The following is an 18,263-nucleotide window of genomic DNA, read 5'->3' on the forward strand; positions in this document are numbered from 1 at the left end:
ATGAGGTCGACGTGCCTTCGTCTTTTTTTTTTTGGGACGGGCGGTCGTCATGACGGATTGCGGGTTTTGTGCAGAAGAAAAAGGTACCAACCCGGTTTAAGACAGCATTCCCTCGCTCGATGTAAGGTACTCGACTGCTTCGACTGGTGGAAGTTATTTGCGGGGGCTTTGCAGGATGCGTGATGGAACGGTCACGGTGGGTCACGGCGGGACAAAGAGAGGATTTATGGATTAAACGCTTTTGCCAATGCCAATACCAGTTGATCAACTAACGGTTGATGGGCAAGCAAATAAAGCATTTATGACTATAAAGAAGTGACAAGTAATTGTGAGAAGAAAACTAAAAATGAATATTTATTTTAGGAAAAATGTGCAAAAAAATTTACTTCATCTCTAAAGTCTTTAAAAACATCATGAACAATGTAAAATTTGCCTCACAGGTACAGATTTATGCAACCGTGCAACAAGACACATCGAGACAATTTCGCGCCTAAACGTATGTAGCCAACTACAAGATGGCGTATAGTGTGTTGACATTCCATAAAATGCCAAATTTATCACGTGCCTGCACAATTTTGTAATAATATTTACCGTGAAAATGATTGCTTTTGTATAGAATTCTCATCAAATATGATCGAATTTGGTTTCACGATTCACGGCGCGATGCTAAGTATGCGGCATCTCTGGTTGCACGGTAAAGATGTACAAAATGGAGATGCCTGGTGCTTCAAAGCACAAGAAAAAGTTAGTAAATATTGAAAGTATTTTTTAAAATAAAATTACCTTCAAATAAATTTGTGTTAAATATGTTACAAGAAAACTCGTTTTCAGTAAGAATTAGCACAAAAAAGTAAGATGATGTAACGTTTTGGTTCAAATAACGGACAGCTTCAAACTTCAGCCGTTCAGTATGTTTTTATTGTATTTCGTCATATCCAGTTCCTGGCCGTGCCAATTTTTAATTTTACATAGTTGCCATGATGTATTAGGATCAAACTAAAATGTATCTGACTTCTAGTATGCCCTGACGTCACGGTAATTAAACTTTTTCTGCCGGTCACTTCACCGCCATCAAATTAAACCGACTCTGTGGTAATTTCTTCGATAATTCCTATTAATCTGTGCTAGATACATTGAAGCACATCGAAATCTATTGTAGAAGTAGTTATCAACGTGAAAATAACAGTGTTTTATCACATTGTGCTCTGATTTTCATTAAAACACTTATGTAAATCTCTCCGGAGTTAGCAGCAATATTTTCTTATGTTGTTTTAAGTTTCGGACAGAAAATTTTAAAATTGGTATTTAATGTGCAATAAATTATGTTTTTGCATAGTAGTAATAACAATACATCAATGGCATTTGAGGACAGATGTAACGAATGCTTTGATGCCGTACGGGGAAGGGATCGTCGATTTGTGCAGCAGTATTTCGGTTCAACACAACAAGACGAGCGTGTATGGGTACAAGAATAATCCGTTTTTCTGTCGGTCCAGGAGGACACCGCACCTCAGAATTGTGTGTTCACATTTTAAACGAAGTTAAATGCTAAAAAGGAGTAAAATTTATTCGTGTGAATGTGAAGGTTATTGGCGAAATGTTGCGACAATGTCATTTCAGTTCGCAATTTCAATCGAAACGCCCGTAATTTGAAACATGAATTCGAAACTGTCCAGAAATATTATTTATCTTTTTTTTTTCTCCAATTAAGAAGATTTGCTTGAGTTAAGTGAGCTATGCAGAGATATGACCGATTCAATTAGTAAGAAAATATTGAATTAGTAAGAAAATATTACGTGCGAAAAATGTCTAAGTTCGGAGCAACACGGTATTAAAAAAAGAAAATATATCAAAATATATTGAAAAATTAAACGTATAAATGTAAAAAAATATAAAAAATGTAAAAAATAAAGTAAATTTCAAAAATAGCTTAACAAGAGAATTAAAATGAAAGATACGATGCATTATTGTACAAACAAGTGAAACAATTGAATAAACGGTATTAAATAAACGGCATTATATTAAAACATAAGACATAGAAAAGACAGAGCAAACCTGCTTACAGGCAAGGTAAATGAACGTAAATGTAAATGAAAATACAAAAAAAAACAAAAAACCGACAAAAAATATAAAAAAACAAATGCAAGAAGAGAAGGACAGCATTACACATTACAACACCAGTTTAAAAATGTTAAAGTAAATCTAAAAAATGAGTACAAGAAAATCAATGAGAGCATTTAGCTATACATTAGACAATTTATTTATTTTTTTTTTGCTGAATCAATTTCAACAAATTAGAAGCCTCATAGCGCAATATATCAAAATATATTTCTGTCCACCTCATTGGCCCACTGTGTTCCGGCATACATCCGGTTACATCGGAAGCAGCGCTCGCATACGCTGCCGGATGAAAACCTTCGGGTGTGTGCTGCGACACACCAAAATGAATCTTCTAACATCAATATTCACTTTTCACAGCGCGCGCACACACACCTCGTACGACCCCCGAAAAGCCCTCCGGCCTGGTGTGGAAAAGTGAAAATTTATTCATCCTTTCCCATCACCACTAGTGGTGGTGCTGGTGGGGGAAGTAGCAAAACAAAAAATGAAGTAAAACAGATACCAACCCAGCACGGGTGTGTGTACGGCACGGGAGTAATAATAAATATTCACACGCAACACCGACCGAACGCACCGAACCAACCAACCGACGAGCGTCCATACATTGTGGGCGTCCTGCCGCCCGGTACAAAGCTTTCAGCAGCAGCGCGACGTGTGGTCTAAGGAAAATCACAAGCAAACCGGCCGCTAAAAGCGCCAGCAAGGAAACGGTCTCCTTACAGGCATCCACGGGCGTTAGTTGGCGTTGGTTTTATCATTTCCTTAGCGTGCGTTATACGTGACGATGGGCAAATGTAAGTGGGGGAAAAGTTTTTCTTTTTGTGCAATAGCTCACTCTCTTTCTCTTCTCTCCCACACGCGCAGTTGATTTGTGCTGGTTTGACGTATGAGAAGTGCTTTAGTTTTAATACACGCAGATACACTGGTCTGGTGCAGCAACCGCAACCCAAACCGATCGCTCATAAGGCGAGGGCGTCTTTGCGCGCTGTTTCCACCAGAGACTGCCATGTGCATTATTTGTTATTGGGCGTGTGTGTGAAAATTTGTTATTTGTTTCCCATTTTTTTGCCTCTTCCCATCGCACATTTTGTTTTCTTCACCGTAACGCAATTTTCATATCGTTATATTTACATCTCGCCCCGATACTAAATAAAACGGCGCGCAACAGCGACCGGGCAACATTTTGGGCCGGGAAAGTAATAAGAGCGAGCCTGGCACCATAGAATGGAAAAGAAATAATACACACAAAAAAAAACAACAAGCAAAACCCTCTCGGTGGAAAGTCAATCTTCTGGGCGGACAGCTTGGGTGGTGGTTTTGGGCAGTTGGGACGGGGCAAAGCGCTGTGAAAAGCGCTCGCTTAACGGATAACGGACTCAAAAGACAGGCAGCGCAGCCAGCCACGTTTTGCGTGAATGTGAGCGAAGAATCAAGCCGAACGTTAGCCCTTCTTTGCCGCCGTCGCCGCCACCGGGTTGTGCAGGCGAGTCACGTTGTTGCGTTTGTGTCCTCACATACGCGCGCTTGAGGCAAGATTTATAGCACTTCCTGATAAGGCATGCCGGATATGGGCAGGCGGAAAAAGGCGTTGGAAAAATGGGCGAATGACACACACACACACAGAGAGAGGGGAAACCGTTGGGAGAGGCAACCGAAACCGGAACCGTAACAAGACGGTAATTGTGCTGAGGAAAGCAGATCCTCGCGCACACGCACGTACGCACACTATCATATCATGGCTGCTGCTGCTGCTCGGTCTGTGACGGCTCCCACTGCTGTGATGCTGCATCGAGCTGAGCGTTCGGAAGCATTCGGAGGGGTATATATGGGGTCGAAAAACCGAAAACGAAGAAGGGTGCGAATAATATGAGGCACAATATAAAGCACAATAAAATAACAAACACCACACCGAACGAGAGCGATGAACGTTATTGTTTGCCATTTCTCATTGCAGGCGGGTAGATTAAAGGCGTCATTTGAATAATTTATGCCCTCTTCCCCATCCGTGGTTTTCCCTCCCCCGCATATTTTGTAGCATTTCCCTACGCACTGACCGCACGAAACGCGTGGAAATGCTTCCACCGACGTTTTGTTGCTCCCGTTTGTTTGGTTCCCTCGAATTTTCCCGATCAAACAAAATTGGCGAAAGGCTGCTTTTGAAGAACGAGCGGCATTGCAAATTCAATTGAAACATTGATTCATGTTCGAACAAATTTGTTTCTCCTTCCTCCTCCTCTGTAGGGCAAATTGTATTTGTCTATGCGAGAGAGAGTTTCCCTCCTTTTAGCAGCCCGCAGTAAGGGTTTCCCCCGTTTCAATCCATCACGGATCGCACAATGGTGCGGTCGCTGTTGGCTGGCTGGGCCGTTCGTCCGCACTCGTAATCAAAGCTAATGAGCAGCTGATTGATTAACCGAATTTACGCGTCTCCTTACGCGGCCCCGCGGGATAAGCAAAATGGGCAGCGCGAGCTCGAAAGCGGTGCGGATAAATTTCTTCACTCAATTCCAGAGCCGTCACAGACACGGACACGTATCGGGGGGGGGGGGGGGGGGGGGGGGGGGGGGTCGCAATCTGTACCAGCAGTGCGTGGCACTTGATGGCAAGAACCCAAAAGAGCAGTGGTGTGTGTTTGTGAATGTGGTGCTGTTGCCCAATGTCAAGTGGTTTGTTATCAAAACGTGTGAGCAATGGGAGATGATTGGCAACAAAAGGGGAAGGAGGATGAAAGGCCCGACAACTCCAGGAAATGCTCCGCCTGAAATGAAACCACAACAGTGTGTGTGTGTCGGTGCGTGCTGCACAGGGGATGGCGAAAGGATAGCCTCGTCGGCGGAAAATCAAATGAACCGGCAAGTAGCAAATTGATTCGCCATACCACGGTCGCTGCGCACTCTTCCTCCTGACGTTTGAAAAGGGTTTCCCTACCCGTTCCGTGCGCTGCAGATGATCAGTATTTCGGACACGGAATGCCATGGAAAAACAAATTTTGCCCTCCCGCACACGCACATTCACAGGCATTGCTTGAGCAAGAAGAAGCGGTTCGGTTTCGTGAGTCGGACGGACACAGGCGGGTGAAATTGATTGAATTGAATCTTCTGCCCGAAGACCCGACATGGTAAATTCGGTTAAATGGTGTAACCGGGCGGCGCGCGCGCGCAGGCCGCCATCATCCAGCGACCTCAATCAAGCGTACCGTGTCGAACCGAGCAAAACCCGAGAAGGTCGCTTACCACCACGTCACTCGTTACCCATCTCAAGAATAGCGGGCCGGGATCTGCGCCCAGTCTGCCACTTTTTTTTGTTGGGGGGGTTTTGATGATCGATAACGGTTGCGGAATTTACGGATTGCACACACCGCAGGGTGCAACACGAACCTTCAGCCCCGATCAATCCGTCCCGGAGTTTTCCCTTTTTGGCAGGCGGACATCATATACATTATTTATCAGTTTAAAACGACAGCCACAGATGTATCGTTACACTTTGGTGGATTTGTGTTGTTGTTTTTTTGCATTTCCTCGCGCTGGCGAGACATACAAAGCCACTGCTCATCGCCTACGTTGTTGTTTTGTACGGTAGTCTGTGCTTTGTAGGGGGTGGTCTTGTTTGGTAAAGAAATTGAATGGAAAATTTATCTCCAAATGTAAGCTCTGCAACCGTTTGAGTTACGGGAGGTAAGCCCTTCCAGGGAGAGATTTTGTTTTTACCCAGAATATACAGTCCCTGTCTCATTTTATCAACAATGAGAACATCGATAAAAGGCTCTGTAGAAATGTTGTAAACTTTATAGTAATATTGAGGTTTACAAATTTTAAGCATATTTTAGTTGATGAAGAATATTAAAGTATCAGAATAAAGAATAATAACATTAAATTGAAAAAAATCCATTAAAAATATGGCTAATTATGTTTAAGAAATATCTCATTAATGAAACAACTTATGAAACTTAATTTTAGAATTTTAATACACTGAATTTTCTTGTTTTTTTTTCATTTTATTTTTAATTGTAAAACAGTGATGACAAATGTATTTATTTCTGTTCAACGGTTTTTGGCTCTAAAAACGGAAAAGGATGGTACAAAAGCAACGTGAAAGCAGCAAATATTTATGGAAATAATTAGAAGAATTTGTTATAAAATCAGGTTCATTCATTGAGAACTGATAAATTATGTTTGTCATTTCAAGTAAATCCTTGTATCCATTTCACTCGTTCTTGTATGACATCCAGTATCACGAAATCCAACTAAATAGTGAGCAAAGAAATTCTGCAATTCTTTGTACCTTTCACCACAATTTCTGAACACAACCCTATAAAACACCATACCTTGTTTCCGATAATCGGGCAGCCGTTCTTCAAGTGTATCGAAAATGGTGCCACGAGTTGGTACTGTATCCGCTTGTTGTATTGTGACTGTTCTCAGAAAACTGAAGCGATCCTTTTGAGCACTCTTCCCGGAAGAGCTCGCTTGGAATTCTTCTTTTGTGGCTTTCTCGTACAAGTCTCGCCAACAACATCGCTGGATAAACTTGAAGTGTGGCTCACATAATGCAGCCCCGAACATTAAGGGGGTGGTATTAGACGTTTTCTGCTGTGGCAACACTGTATTTCATTGTATTGTGTACGGCACACGTCCTCGTTGATAGCAGAAGGGGTTCGACGGAGATTGACAGTTTGAAGAGGGTGCAGGTTGCTGCAGGTCGTTTCTTGGATGAGTGAAGCGGTGAAACTACTGCTAACGACTATTAGATTTCAAGTCGCTCTCACACACTTCGAGCAGTGTTGAATCTTTTGTGACCCTTTCTTGGAATTGCTTTAAATTTCTGCCAATTTGTTGATTTTTTTTTTTCAATTTATCAACCGTTTTCTATTTACAGCCAATAGGCTGAGATTTCATCCCGTCGGTTGAACAATACAACTCATCCAGGTTGTATCAATTTGACAGTTACGGTTCGCCATGTTGGATTTCAGTAATTGTATAGAAAAAGGATGAATTTAAAACTAGTTTTCTACTCTTTTTTCGGTTTGAAACGAGTTGTGATACTTTTATTAAACTTAAAAAATCGACCTAAACAATGTTTAACTTTTCTTGAGACAATATTTATGCTTTAACTAACCTCATCAAGCTTGCCACGAAGTTTGGCGTTTGTTTACAGATTTTTCAGACAGAAAATCTGAGTATAGTTTAGCGTGTGGTTTTATATGGAGTGTTGACATGATTTCAGCCGCCAAGTGTCAAATCTAAAACAGCGTGCAAGTACAGTATTTCCCCAAGTTACGCGCCAAGATACGCGATTTTTTAGTTTTGACGCTTCATACATCAAATTGGTATAATTTCCTCCAACAATTGCTAAATGCAAAATAAAGTGCAGTTTTACTAAAAGTTTGAAATCGTTAAACAAACAAAAAGAACCGAATTTTCTACACTAATTGTATGAAATTGGTAATAATAAATATTTAATTATTAAATTTAAACATAAATAACTTTTTAATATTCATATTTTGACTGAAAATATGTGATATTCGACTTATGCGAAAATCCGAGTTACGCAAATTTCCCTGGAACGCATTATTCGCGTATCTCGGGGAAAAGACTGTATCGTAAAAGCCTCATATACTAGATATTCGTACTATTTTTGGTTTTTAATCACATCATTTGTCATTGGTATTTCAAAATTCAATTTCAATAAATAATTGAATTAATAAATTTATAGATATTGAAATATTTATTCCTTAAATCGAAATAATAACCTTACAAAAGCAGACTAAACTGGAAACACACTGTACAAGTCAAGCATCGGTACAAACAAACCACCCGCCTAGTTCACAGCGTGTTAGCAATCCACTAAGGATTCGACGGATGTGTTTGAAGGACACATACAAAATCCCACACCCACACGCGAGCGAACACATCCAAAATCATCCGTCTGACCCTGGGTCTGGGGGTAAAGTATAAATGAATAAATTACTGCTTGAATAAGAATGAGCACTGAGCTGGGACGACTTACATCACACCCTGTTCTCTCACCCCTCCGGATGTTCCCCCCCCTTATAGCGATGGGTGGTGATGGGATTTTGGTTAATATTTATAAAACACTCTTACTCAAGCGGCCCCGTCTGCCATTCCCATCTGCAGCTCGATGCCGGTTGCCAGCAGATGAAAAAGGCGGCAAGGCGGGGCAGCAACACCACAAGGAATTGGGTACGGGTGCGGCAATACAATTTATGATGATGCCCGTGTGACATACGTACCCCCCATTGGTTGGAGCAGGAGCAAAGCGTAAAAAAGCGCTCCTTTCCTTGCGAAAGGTAGCTCAAAGATAAGCTCCTCTTTCTCTCTTTCGTTAGATCCACCTTCAATCAGCATCCGAGGATAAGGCGAGTTATGGTTGGACCCCCATTTGTATGTATTTTTTTTTCTGTTCGCCTCTCAAGCTTCTTTCGTGATTAGAGCTGACTGCATCCGCCAACGGGCGACATCAAACGTCCACCTCCTCCGCCCTGCACATCAGGAGTGGCTCTCACGGTAGCGAACGCTAAGACATTGTAAGTGGAATAGAAGGAAAGGAGCAAAACCAACCACTCACACAGCCTCATGGTACGGAAATAAAACACAGCAATCTTCTACCTTCTGCCCGTCTTCGTCTGAGGCCCCACCACTATGTGATTAGATTACGGCGTGACCGGATGTCGAAGACGAAGTGGAAAGAGCTCTCACACCGGCCATTGCTCGACGTTGCTGTGTCGCTGCTGCTGTTTATCGCACCCCCTGGAGCAGGGACACCCGACGACCCTTTGTGCTTATCGTTTGGTCGCCCGGTCGTAGTAAATCGATCGCCATCGACGACCAGGCAGCGAAGTGTCTTGAGCAAAGGTGTCCAACCGATAATGGAAAGCTAAAGCGCTTTTAGTTACTTCCCCGTGGTCCGCGTGGCGGTGCTCTGTGTATGTGTGTGTGCAACTGAGAGGAAACCGACACAGCACCACCCCAGCCAACCGCTCTTGAAAAGTTCTTTTCCTTTGATTTCTTATTTTATTATTACTCACCTTCATCCTGGTTCAAAGACGGCAAATGTTCGCCGCACGTCACGCAAACCCATCCGCGAACCGCGAACATCAAAGGTGAGAGAAGAGTGTTTGTTCGTGAAAATGGTGAAAATTGCTTACGAACGCTCGAAGATGAAGTAGATCCAACGGTCTCCTCCTTCTCGCATACTTTCCCGACCCGTTTATTACTCTGCATTTTCGCTCACACACACACAAACTCGCATTTACAGCGAGTTATGAAAAGTGAAGAAGTTTTGCAATATTTCACCATATTTAGCACTTGGGCGCCTCGCCGCGGCGATGGGCGTGCATATGCGAGTGAGAAAAACACATAAAAGTCCCGTAAAAAGGAAAAACTTTTCGCCCAGTTTAGACGGTTTAATCTGCCCCGGGAGAGGTGTGTCGTTCGGGTTTTCCAGTGGAGGAGGAGCGGGAAGAAATTAACGTCCCAAAAATTTGCCTGCATTTGATGGCATTGCCTCACGCTGGGAACTGCCTCGCGCTGATTTGATTTTGAGCTTTTCACTCTCCCTCCCAGCGCAAACCCATTTCAATTACCTTCTTCTCTTTCTTTTATTGGGTTCTGTCCTGGGTTTTTTTTCCTGGGTTGCTGTTTCGCTTTACACACTGAATTTTACACCCTTCATCGAGCGTGTTGTTGGTGGTGCAATCTGCTCGGAGCACGGCACCAGTAGAAACGGAATCACGGAACGATTTTTCGGCAGGCGTTTGGGGCATAAAGTAAGGAAACAAATGATGATCCACACCGGTGGCTGCTGGAGGCAATTGCAATCCGACCGAGTCCGGGGAATTGGATTGGAATGTTGGGATTAGAGACACTTAAAGCGTTCCAATTTCATTCGATTTTTTAGAGCCATCGGAGAATGGGGGGAGAAAAATGAATGGTTTTTTTTTTCATTTGTTACTCCAGAAAAGGAGCAGCCGCGACAGAGGGGCGAATCGAAGCGAACGAAACTGATTATAGGATTGTCTTTTCTTCGATTCCGGGTGCTTATTTAAAGGATTTTAAAGGGCAAAATGAGCCCATCTGTTTCCATGGCGCTTTGCTCGTGAGGTATTTTTCATTTCATGCTATCGATTTCCCCTTTTTGTGCAGAGCCGCACATATTGCGAATGTAGCGGTTGTCAATTGCTTTATGCGAAGCTGGGCTTCGTTTAAAGTAGACAGTACAACAGCCATAAACAGTTTTGGTAATTGCTAAACGATGTATAAGTTAAGTTCAGCAAGGAAGAAGTTTAGATTACATTTGGTTTGTAACCAATTCAAAAATTGTCATTGAAGTTAAGAAAGATAATTTCTAATTATAACAAAGCTCATAATAGACAGATAAATGACAATCAACATTGAAAAATGAATTAAAATAAAAATGTGATAAAGAAGATTGTACAGCTTTGTAAAATAGCAATTTGTGAAAAAAATACTATTTATAACTTACAGGGTTTTCCATGTCACTTTCGAATGTAAACATTGTTATTCACCGCATGCAAAATGTTGTTCCACATCGGTCTGACATTTCATTTCCATCAAAATAATTTTTAATTTCTACAGTATGATTTTCAACACCACTCAAGCTGGATTGAGTTTGACAGATCTTTTTTATGTGTTGAAAATCATGTGTTGAAACTGAAATTTCATGTTGAAATAAATGAACCATTTGATAGCTGGTGAAAAATATCTTGCATGCGGCGAAGAACAATGTTTACAATCGAAAACTGATTTGGGAAACCCTGCACGACTGTGTTGACTTTCAGGTGTTTCCGAGTCAATTTCCAATGTGTTCAAAAATTGTGCATTGCTTGCGAGATGTTTTTCAACAGCTGTCAAATGCTGTATTTGCATCACAGTAATGTTTCAGTTCTTCTACTTGATTTTCAACTCAAGCTGGATTGAGTTCGACAGTTCTTTGTGATGTGTTGGAAATCATGTCTAATAACCGAAATTTTATTATGAAGCCAATACACCGTTTGACAGCTGTTGAAAAACATCTTGGAGGCGTTGAATATTTTTGTTTACATTTGAACGTGACTGGTAAACCCCTGTAAAGTAAAACTAGATTTAGCTGCTACTTAGTATCGAGAAGCTAACAATTGGGCATTGTTTAATGTAACATTTTCCTTATGGTCAACATTTTTTTCAACATTTACTAACCTAATATTCAAATATGCCTTGTTATTGATTATTTTGGATATTTTTTATTGACTATTTGCTCTTGTTACATTGCAGATGCGTTTGACTAAAAAGAAGTGAGTTAGCAGAAATTGAAAAAAAAACATGTAGTTAATGCTCATGAAGGCCATCAAGCTAGAAAATTATAACAAGATTTGTAGAAAGGATTTTGTACATTTTAAGCATAATTATATAATTATTATAGCTGATTATAATTATAGCTACAATAGAACAACACAATCAAATTAGAAACAAACGATAAATTATAGGCTCTTTTGTAAACTGAGTAGAACGTGAAATAAACTTGCCGTTGAACAAATAAACGTACTACTGTAAATGTATACTATCCCAAATTTGTTGTAATAGTAAATTATTATTTTATATTTTATATATTTTATATACTGCTGTAAGAAGTTATATCAATATCTCTCTAGAAACGTTCAACATTTTAAAATTATTGCGTTTTCTCATATTAAACCAACAAACTCAATCTATTGCTACCTTAGCATCATTCCTCAACGAGCATAACATAACGAAAGCTTTGCAGCAAGCATGCAGTTGTTGTCACCAAATTTTGGCACTAAGGCATCAACTATTGCTGACTTTTCTAGGAATCATGATAATTTTACAAGGTATTTGAGCAGATTTGATTATCACCATCAAATTTTCATTCAAATTCTCGTCTTCGTTTCACAAAAAAGGGTTTAAAATAAAATAATAATAATATTTTAACTAATATGCTAAAAGCTGGCTATATCTGTTTTCAATTTATTCATCGTTTTTAAAGATTCGGAACCTTCTAGTAGAGCCTTATGTTGTGCCTTACGCAATGTACACCACCTTGTCGGTAAGCCTCCGTTCGTATTACACATACTGTGTGAAGCGCATGTTTTTCCTTCTATTCCCTGCAGGGATAATTTCCCTTTCACTCCACTCCCATCGTGCACGCACAAACACAACACGGAATGCTCTCTTGGTTCTTCCCTCGCGGCACATCAATCCCATATCACATTTATCGATTGTGGCCCGCGGTACTCAGCGGTGTGATGATTCGCGATTTGTTGTTTGCAAAGATGTGTTGCGCAAGAGGCGGCACATTGGGAAATTGTAGTACGCCTCGGAAAGAAATACGGAACGGTACCCCCAAAAGGCCTTTCACCAACCCACCAAAGCAATGGGAAAAAGGAAATATGGAAAAGATATAAATGTGAATACATTCACCAGCCACACAAACACAGTGTTCAGCCGTAGGCAGTAGGAATATTTTTGGTGCGTTCTTTTCAGCGGATGGATTTGTTGTTTCTTGTCATGAGTTTACTTCCTGCGGCTGGGATTTGGCTTCCATTTCCGCTCACCGGTTATTTGGTGCGAGGAATGGGTTTGCGAGGGGTTCGTTTTTGTTTTGCCGCTAAACATTTCCGATCTTGGCCCAAAAACCCATCAAAGGCGAACGATCCATGCCGATCGTGATGCTTTTACTTCTCAGCCGGCGGGCGTCGACCGGAGGAAGTGAAATGGAAAGAAGCTTAAAAGCCGTGAAAGCTTTGATTTTTTTTTTTGCTGCTGTTCGTGTTTGCATGTACAACGACGAGCTATCCATTCGCTGTGAAATGTGCCATCAGCTGAAAGTCGATAGGGAAATCTGTTTTCATTTCCGGTGCTAGCCTTTTTTTCTGCGGCCCTTTGATTTCTTCGTTTGCGTTACACGCTTGAAGAAACCAGGTGAAAATCACGTCATCTCCTGATGGTACGGTTTAGAATGAACAAAGCCCATTACGTAGCTCATTTGACTATAGGAATATTTTCGCTCGATGATGATAACATTCAACTGTTGTAAGTAATAGCGTGGAACGCTCAGAGGTATGAAACGTACAGATGGTTCATATTTAATGATCCATGCAAAAGGTTCCCTAAACTAAAAATGCTACAAGTACGAAGATCAAAATGTTCGCTACATTAATCTGTGCAGGATAAATGTAATCAACTAAGATTCAAATAAGAAATAAAAATTTTCTATTGATTTGTATCCTTCACTCTTCAACTCGCTGGCAATGGTGGAGAGTAATTTAATTTTAATTCAATGTTTCAACTAAAAGCAGTAATGAGTGCTTGTGAAGAAGCTTTACACCGATGCAGGCAGGCGGTAACCCTTTTACGTAATGCTCCTGCAGTACGTTATTTTGCAGCTAGGGATGCATCAAATGTTACGAATGGACGTCGAATGAACGTCGTTGTGATTGGCACCATTTGAACAGGCTACCATGATGTCGCTTCAAACAGGAAATACTGGTTCCTAATTAGTGCGAAGGCTGAGCAATTATTCAAGAAGAAAAATGATCTGTATTTTTTACGGCGTCTTGGGTGTTAGCAGTGATATCCATAACCGTCAACATAGTTATAAACAACATTGTAAAACTAATTCCGAATAAATGTGGCCTTTAGTACTGATTTCGAGCAGACTGTTCATTTAAGCCCCTACTATATAATAATTATGCTGGTTTCCCCATATAAAGACAATCGTAGATGTCGATGACTTAAACAGTACTGATGTAATATCATATAACATTGTGTTATTTGTTTAGTTGTACTTTTTGTGTTGTTTTGCTATTCCAATTTGTATTATTGTTAGCAGTAGTATTAGTTATTTGGCTACTTTTGGAATATATCATCCAAATATGTATCAGTGTTTTATTTTTATAACTTCGCTAAATATTTTAAATAATCGAGTGGTTACCATTTAAAGTTTGCATTTATATTGGTCTTCAGTTATAAAGTTGGGTTGAGTGTGATCAAGTTTATAAAACAGGCCAGCTATTTGAAATCGCGATTCGTTGCAGTGCCAAAAAATAACATGTTGAATGTCCCGAAGAAGAAGTAAAACAAGTAAAAGATACTTATCTTGTTACATCGACTTTATCTCATTCAATTGCATGATATTCGTTCGCGAAAGCACTAGAAGACTCTAACAAACGCTTTTTGAACTCTGTGGCGGCCGTACACTCTCATTTCTTCAGTCTTTCGAATTCTCTATGTGCTTCTGTTCTTCTGTGTTCTGAATAAAGTGTACAGTTTTCAACTGTAACATAATATTTACTATAGCAGCACAAAATGCCGTTTAATAATGAAAATCATACAATAAAATAACATCGGTAGCTTATGATGATCAAATACATTATTGACGCTTTTTTCATTGTTAACCGATTGGGTATTAACAACAAAATTGTTTGTTAAACACTGTTCAATGGATTTTATAACAGAGGACAAGATAATACTGGCAAACCTAGGCAAAACGCGGATGTTATTATTGCTGAATTAGCTATAATGTGGATTAAAATTAAATATTTGAACAACTCTATTTGTTTGGCAGATTATTTGTTTGGCAGAATTGGTTTGAGTTAAAAAAGGGTTGGATTTGGTTCGTATTTTTCTTGTATCAATGTTAATTTCTGGTATTTGAAAGATAACATAAAATTGAATTATTTAGTTTAAATAAAAGGAAAACAACAAATAGAAGGAATTGATGTAACGCGGATTAAAAAAAAACACAAAAAATGTTACACTGATCGGCCATTTCCCCCATTGACAGATTTTAACCGGTCCAATTTTGTGATTTTACGGTTCGTTTAAGCCACGCAGATAAAAATAAAAATAAAAATGTGTACCCAATTGGTCAACTGCCGCTAAAACAAAACTTGCAAAAACCCATTTCCCACTTAATTTTTGCAATTTACCAACCACCCTAAAGAGTAAACGAAACGAGATTAAATTGCAGTACCGAATAGAAAATAAACACACAAACACACATGACAAATACCAGCCCAAAACTGCATCGCTATCGGAAGCTGTCAGTCGGAATGATGAACTGTTTGATCCAATCACCATTTGGGTAGATTTAGATCATGCGAGAGAGAAAACTAAACAAGCCGGCGACACCGGGCGGAAGGGAGCAGCAACACACAAAAAAAAAAAATCACAACCTGAAAGACAAACACCTACACCAGGCAAGGCATGCTCGACTTACCGGGTTCGTTCGTTGGCGGCGGATGCGGATCGGCCGGGGTCGCCCCAGCATCGCCCTCATCGGCGCGGGCGCCTTGAAAGCAAACACTCGTTAGCAGCGTGACGAAAAGCAAACATTTTCCGATTTCAATTTTACATATTTTCAGCCCGGCGTGCATCGGTGCAGCTGCCGGACGCTTCCGGTCACTGGCGCCGCCACCCATCATCACTGGCCCCGCCGGCGGCACGGCGGATGTTGACATCGATTCCGGTATGTTAAACCTGCACCGTGGCCAACCACCCACCCGCTCGCGCTGGAACGGAAAAGCAGTATGCAGTTCCCCTTAGACACACACACACCCGGTTGTGATGCTTTGGTTGATTTTTGTCACACTTTTCACCGACCGTGTGCGGTGTGGTGATGGTAGCTTCCGGTTGTACACACCGCCCGCTTTGCTTCTTTTTTTTTTTGCTATCTTCCTGAGTCTCGAAATTCAATTCCGAATCCAATCGAATCGCAAAAACCAATCCACTTCGTACGAAACCGTTTGCACTAATCCATCCCGTTCCACGGCAAAGCGCTCCTCCCTCCGTGGCTCGGGCTTCCTTGATCACCTGGCAGCCAATATGTTGATCTAAAATTCGAACGATTCCCTACACGGGCTGCGGTGTGTTTGCGCTCGGTAAACTTTCTCTACTTTCACACACACAAGCTGTACACACACATGCACACACAGGAACACTTGCTCTCTCACTCCTTCGGCCGCTCGGTCACGACAGGACACACACGATCATCCGTGGTCAGAAAGGCGCACTGCACACACCGCTCACATCCGAATATACGGGAGTTGTAGTTTTTCGTTTCGATTTCCCAGCTGCTCCGAGTTTGGGGGAGTGAAAGAGTTGGGTGCTGCACCCAGCGAAGCGGTCCTCTTGTCCGAGTCCGCGAGCGACACAGAGAGCGAGTACGGTTCGGCCAGACACCCAGGAACCACTTCACTTATGGTTTCGTTTGGCTCGCAAACAACGGCTGACGTCTGTGGAGAAAAAGGGAGAAGAAAATAGAAACGGTTAGGTATGTTAGTTAGCATTCTGCCATTTTTTTATCCTATGTGATCCCCTCGTCTACCCAAATCTAAAGCTAAGGCTCGGAGGACAACTGACACGCCTGAAAATATTCATCCCTTCCGGTGACAGTGAATTAACCGTAACGACGTGCCAGCCAACAACCACCGATTGAAAGGGGGTGGGGGGATATAGGGCTGCCCGGGCACACCAAGCCGGACGTTGCACCAATTTTTTACTCCGTTTTATTTGTTTTCATACGCTCTCGGTTCGTTTCTCCTGTGTGTGTGTGTGTGTGTGTGTTGAGTTTCATTTCGCTCCTGTCGACATGATGGAAGGTGTTTTTTGGCCAGTATCCCCTTTCGGATTCGGAAATCTATTTTGCGGTGAGACAGGGCAGCAAGGAAGGAGGAGGAGAGGTTTATTCGATGGGTGCATCCGGTTTTTGAGATCGAAAGTATCGAAAAATTGGAAGCGAGCTCTTGAAGCAATGATTCCGGTATTAATGCCAGCTCTGTGTTAGGCAATATTGCTAGGAAAATATTGAACTAAACAAGGAATACAAATCTCAAAGAAGAATAATTCCATGTTGGAATGATTTGAATTTAATGTCTAACTTTTTTGCAAAATTGTTCTTCATTGAGATTTTGGATGCTGTCAATGACTATCAATTCCGACAAATGCGTATTTTGCACATTAATATGTTTTGTATATTTTAGAAAGTCCAATAATGTTTTATATTGAAAACTGTTTTCAACTTCAATACCTGCAAAAACCGTCTTGTACTACAGTCGGTAACCCGCACGGCTTTGGATTCAAGCCTAAGTATGGACCGTCTCCATCGTAGACTATACGACAAAGACTGACTATACGACTGCTTGGTACTGAATATGTCACGAAATCCTATATAGACTGGTAAGATTGTGTAGGTCGTTATGCGAAATCGAAGAAGTTTCATTGGACATTTGCAGATATCTTTGACATAAACATTTTCAGAGATTCGTTACGACCTACGGGTTTATGCCAATCTGTACAGGCTTTTATTTTGTTTTGCTTTATACGACCGTAACAGCCTATTTAAGCGATTAATATTAAATTATTAGAGCTTACACACTAAAATGAAATATTAAAGAACTATGTGAACAAAACTCCTGCTTTTATTCATTATGTAAAGCAGGGTAAAGTTATGTAGGTGGCAAGGTGATTAGATAGACTACAGGTGGGTCCTTAGCTAAGAATTTGGTGGCCATGATGAATTGAGATTTCTATGGAGATTGACAGATCATGATTTAGGGTTGCTAAGCACTTTGTATGAATTGCTGAGCTACTTTGAACACCCTAGCTGTTAAATGAAAATTTGTCAAAGTACTCCCGACGGACCAACCTGTAGTAATTTATTAACCTTGGTAAGTAGGCAAAAAGAAAGTAAGCTAAGTAAGTAAGTTATGTAGGCAAAATCCCAGGACTGACTCCGATCCGACTCGGAAAGTTTCGGAACCGACTGCTAGACGTATTTCCGACCAGTATTATCTATAGCCATCTGGAGTCGTCCGGAGTCGAAGTCTTCCGAAGACGTATTCTTCCAGAGTCAGAGTCTTCCTGGGTCGTAGTCATCCGGAGTCAGAGTCGGAGTCTTCCAGCGTCGTAGTCTTCCGGAGTCAGAGTCGAAGTCGTCCGGATTCGGAGTTGTTCGGAATTGGAACTAGAGCTTCCAATTTTACCGGAGCAGGAATCGGACTAACAATAACCGGAGTTTGATTGGAGTTGTGGTTACACTCCAGAGCGCACATTTCTTATATTATGTTGATATAAATTGTCCATCTGTTGAAAATTATTGCAAAAGCG

The 18,263-nt window shown here is 41.1% G+C and overlaps 1 protein-coding gene across 5 annotated transcripts in view; it reads right to left on the bottom strand.

Annotated features, from left to right (window-relative positions):
- The window catches only part of LOC4578345 (locomotion-related protein Hikaru genki), a 126,931-nt gene that overhangs the window by 31,185 nt on the left and 77,483 nt on the right, over positions 1-18,263 (bottom strand). For all 5 annotated transcript variants that reach the window (XM_061654448.1, XM_061654447.1, XM_061654449.1 and 2 more), the window contains exon 2: positions 15,376-16,390. In XM_061654448.1, coding sequence (XP_061510432.1) covers positions 15,376-15,616 — 241 coding nt within the window. In that variant the 5' untranslated portion in view covers positions 15,617-16,390. The remainder of the gene's footprint in view (positions 1-15,375; positions 16,391-18,263) is intronic.

Source organism: Anopheles gambiae, chromosome 3 (assembly GCF_943734735.2).
Source record: "Anopheles gambiae chromosome 3, idAnoGambNW_F1_1, whole genome shotgun sequence".
Classification (NCBI taxonomy): domain Eukaryota; kingdom Metazoa; phylum Arthropoda; class Insecta; order Diptera; family Culicidae; genus Anopheles; species Anopheles gambiae.